Source organism: Babylonia areolata, chromosome 9, assembly GCF_041734735.1.
Source record: "Babylonia areolata isolate BAREFJ2019XMU chromosome 9, ASM4173473v1, whole genome shotgun sequence".
NCBI lineage: Eukaryota > Metazoa > Mollusca > Gastropoda > Neogastropoda > Buccinidae > Babylonia > Babylonia areolata.
The window spans coordinates 13,264,051-13,269,050 of record NC_134884.1 but is presented as its reverse complement, the minus strand read 5'-3'; the positions used below and the strand labels follow the sequence as shown (position 1 = coordinate 13,269,050).

General features: G+C 38.7%; 1 protein-coding gene across 5 annotated transcripts in view; it reads right to left on the bottom strand.

Moving 5' to 3' along the window:
* Positions 1 to 5,000, bottom strand: part of LOC143286064 (inositol 1,4,5-trisphosphate-gated calcium channel ITPR3-like) — a 392,528-nt gene that overhangs the window by 98,343 nt on the left and 289,185 nt on the right. For all 5 annotated transcript variants that reach the window (XM_076593621.1, XM_076593622.1, XM_076593624.1 and 2 more), the window contains exons 13-14: positions 4,580 to 4,668; positions 2,328 to 2,453 (exon numbers count right to left, since the gene is read on the bottom strand). In XM_076593621.1, coding sequence (XP_076449736.1) covers positions 2,328 to 2,453; positions 4,580 to 4,668 — 215 coding nt within the window. The remainder of the gene's footprint in view (positions 1 to 2,327; positions 2,454 to 4,579; positions 4,669 to 5,000) is intronic.

The window sequence follows — 5,000 nt, the reverse complement described above, 5'->3', positions numbered from 1 at the left end:
AGCAGTGCACCGTCAAAATGAGGGTTCTGGGTTCCAATCCCAGTAACTACTGGTGGGTTATGGGTGGGGTTTTCCGATCTCCCCGTTCTGTAGCTGTGCTAGTACCTGAACCCTGTTCTTGTGTATGTATACACATCCAGAACATCAGATACACATTCTCAATGTCCCGTATCCCATGTTAGCTTTCGGTTGGAAACATAAACATATGCTACCCGGCATGCCTACCCCCGAAAACAGAGTATGACGGCCTGAAAGGCAGGATAAAACCGGTCAGACACGTAATAACCCACCCGTAAATACGAAGGAATGTGGAAGTTGAAGCCTATGATCATAGAGGGTGAATAAAATGAAGTAGTAGTGGTGGTGGTGGTGGTAGTAGTAGGAGTAGGAGTAGTGGGCGAAGCAGAAGAAGACGGAGAAAGGACAAATGGAAACAAGCAGTAATACCACAGTCTGAACACATCTTTTGCAACGCTAGTAACCCATCTGAACCATATCATGAGGCTTCACACATCATAAAAAACAAAAACACAAACATATTTGATTCATTCTAAACATTTGTAAGTGGTGAAGAATGCATTAAAAAATTCTTCTCTGTGAAAATGGGGCTGCTCACTGCTCACGAGATCGATGGAGCACACGTCAGCCACAGACGTGAAACCTAGTGGAGTGATGGCCCAGAGGTAACGCGTTCGCCTAGGACTTAGCGCACGTAAAAGAACCCACGGCAACAAAAGGGTTGTCCCTGGCAAAATTCTGTAGAAAACATCCACTTCGATAGGAAAAAAATGTACGCAGGAGAAAATACAAAAAAAGAAAAAAGAAAAAAAAAAGGTGGCGCTCTCAGTGTAGCGACGCGCTCTCTCCGGGGAGAGCAGCCCGAATTTCACACAGAGAAATCTGTTGTGACAAAAAAGAGTAACACAATAAACGGACATCACCGCAGCTGCAGCAACACAGTTCATACCCCCTCCCCCTTCCCAACCCACCCTGCAACACACTGAAGATGTTCATCAGTCTGTGTCTCAAACTGCTTGTCTGTGTACATGTTTGTCTACTCACATGTTTGAAGTAAAGAGTCAGTACAGACAAGGAAACTATTAGGGGAAAAAAACAGAAAAATAAAAAAAAAAAACAAAAGAAAGAGGATAAAGTTCTGTTTGGCTTTGAGCCCGACAGACCGAGAAAAAAACGACACAAAAAACAATCCCACAACAACACGGTACTTTACTCACAACTTGTGGTGCCAACAAAAACAAAATAAAAAACCCAGACAGCGCTATATATTTCAACCCTGGGTTTTGTGCAGGCTTGACAGAAAAACAACAACAACAAAAAACCAAAACCAGAAGATAAATAAAACACTGAGGGTTCTGGAAGTGGCACAATGATGGAGACCTTTGGATTGAGTGGGAGGAAAGTGACAAGCACCGCTCTGATGACATATAACTACATAAAGCACGCTTGTTGTTTTAACAATGTCTCCATCTGATCAAAGTGAACAATTTCGCTCTCAGATCTAAACAACAAATAATAACACTAACAATAATATTAACAACAATATTAATGATAACAACAACAACAACAATATAAAAAATGCTGCTGCTGCTACTAATGATAACAGCAGCAACAACAACAACAATAATAATAATATACTGCTGCTATTGCTACTTATTAATAAATAAATATTAAAAATACATATAATTATATTAATTACAATTATAACAATAACAACAATATAAAAAAATGCTGCTGCTGCTACTAATGATAACAGCAGCAGCAGCAGCACCAGCACCAGCACCACCACCACCACCAACAACAACAATAATAATATACTGCTGCTACTACTACTTATTAATAAATAAATATTAAAAATACTTATATATTAGTTACAATTATAACAATAACAACAACAAAAACAAGAAGAAGAAGAAAAACAACAATAATAATAAAAATAATAACAACAATAATAATGATGATGAAAAACGTAATAATAGTAATAATAGTGATAATGATAATAATATAACAATAATAATAAATTCTACTACTACTACTACTACTACTACTAATAATAATAACAAAAATAATAACAACAACAATAATGATGATGATAATGATAATAATAATAATAATAATAATAATAATAATAATAATAATAATAACAATACTAATAATACCTGTTATAATAGACAATAACAATACTAATAACAACAACAATGATAATGATGATAATGATGATGATGATGATGATGATGATGATAATACCAATTATAATAGACAATAACAATACTAATAACAACAACAACGAGGAAGACAGAGGTGCTCACGTCCTGGATGAGGTTGAAGAGGAAGGGCACCATGCCGCCCACATAGTTGAAGTTGTTCACGTCCTCTGGAGCTGTCCACTGGATGGTGTAGGCGTCGTCATACATGCTCTCACTGCTGGCCGACACCTGCACCAAAATCACTATTATTATTGCTGGTAGTAGTAGTAGAAGTAGTAGTAGTAGTAGTAGTAGTAGTAGTAGTAGTCTACTGAATGGTGTAGGCGTCCTCATACATGCTCTCACTGCTGGCCGACACCTGCACCAAAATCACTATTATTATTATTATTAGAAGTAGTGGTGGTGGTGGTGGTGGTGGCAGTAACTGTAGTAGTAGTAGTAGTAGTAGTAGTAGTAGTGGCTGTCTACTGGATGGTGTAGGCGTCGTCATGCATGCTCTTACGGCTGGCCGACACATGCACGACAATCAGGTATTATTATTTGTGGTGGTGGTGGTGGTGGTGGTCATGGTGGTGGTGGTGGTGGTGGTCATGGTGGTAGTAGTAGTAGTAGTAGTAGTAGTAGTAGTAGTAGTATTAGTAGTAGTAGTAGTAGTAGTAGTGACTGTCCACTGGATGGTGTAAGCGTCATCGTACATACTCTCATTGCTGGCCGACACCTGCACGGCAATCATTATGATTATTATGATTATGATTATTATTATCATTAGTAGTAGTAGCAGCAATAGTAGTGGCTGTCCACTGGACGGTGTAGGCGTTGTCCTACATACTCTCACTGCTGGCCAACATCTGCACGGCACTGCACGTGCAACCAGTTCTTATTATAATCAATAGTAGTAGTAGTAGTAGTAGTAGTAGTAGTAGTAGTAGTAGTAGTAGTAGAAGTAGTAGCAGTGAATAGTAAAGAGCGGTAACTCTCTCCATTCACAAGGTACACAGCTTCAAGTCAGTGCTGCTTACGCTTCTGATTCAGCTAGCACACAAGTAATGGACACTGGAACAAACCCAGACACTTCCTCATTAAAAGGAAAGGCCGGGCTTGTCCTCATACCGATCACTTGACATTTGTAGTAGTAGTAGTAGTAGTAGTAGTAGTAGTAGTAGTAGTAGTAGTAGTAGTAGTAGTAGTACACTACTACGGTAAAACTACTACTACTACTATGGTAAAACTACTACCACTACTGCTACAACAACTTACTTCCCGTGTCAAACAAGGCACACTAGGGCTGGGAACTGGGCTCTTCATCTTTCTCCATCCACAACTTCTGCTACTGTCATTATAACAGTAATAATAATAATAGTGCAACACGCGATTCACAGTGACATTAGGAGGATTATATATGTCAGTATACATATAGGTAGGTAGATAGATATATATATAGATAGATAGCCTACATGTATAGATATATAGATAGATAGCCTACATGTATAGATATATAGATAGATAGATAGCCTACATATACAAATCACGACATGAAAATAAAACAAAGCACAAAAGTACGTCCACAATCCAATATGCAAACACCACACACATTAACTCACACACACACACAATTCTTACACATGTATGCTTGCACACACACACACACACACACACACACACACACACACACACACATGCACAGCAGACACTTACACACACTGCATGTATCGTCAAACAAATGAAAATGTTCAGTGGCTACTTTTCATAAGAAATGTATTAACTAGCACTGGATTAGATCACGTTTGGAATAATCAGTTCACTTTTAGTGTTAAAAGATTAAAGCATGCTGTATCCAAGAAGCTTGAAAATGAATATATAAAATTTTGGAAACAGAAACATGACAGTTCATCTAAATTAGCATTTTACAAGAACGCTGTGACAAATTATAAAATTGAACCGTATTTAAAGAATACAGCAAATACACAACACAGGAAAGCACTGACCATGTTACGAATCAGCGCCCATGACTTACAAATCGAACAGGGAAGATATAAAAATACACAGAAAGAACAAAGACTGTGTGATACTTGTAACAGTTTAGAAGATGAGATTCACCTTTTAGACAATTGTGTAAAGTACAATACTTACAGACACAGATTCCTAATCGATATATGTCGTCCAAATGCAAAGCCTAGTGATCCTTCTAACAGAAATACAGCCAAGGCTGGCGAAATTTGTTCATGAATGTTTCTCTTCTTAATATGCTCATGTTTATGTTTCATTGTGTCTTATAAACTTTAAGGTTTTATGACAATAAAAAGTATTCTATTCTATGCTATTCACACACACACACAAACTGAGGAGCCACTCGCCTTTCTAACAGCAGCTCCATCCCAGCGTAGACCCTGCATGGACCTCTCATTGTCTCCCCCTTCATACTGGTGTTTCTTGTAATCCTCGTCTGTCACATCCAACACCGGAGATTTATAGCATGTGTCACAAAATGCACATATCTTGAAAGAGGTTTTCCTCCTCCCTGATTCATTGTCACAGATAGGACCACTCAGCTACTCTGTGGCGTATACTTTCAAGACCACTCGACCTGAATCATCCCAGACTAAAAAATACATGTGCACATCTGTTCATGTATGGAAGTTGAACACGATCTGGGTCGATCGGTCCAGACAGCCTGTTCCACAAATCGGTAGCGCATATAGCCTACCCCCCCCCCCCCTTACACTCACACACACACACACACACATACACACACACACACACACACACACACACACA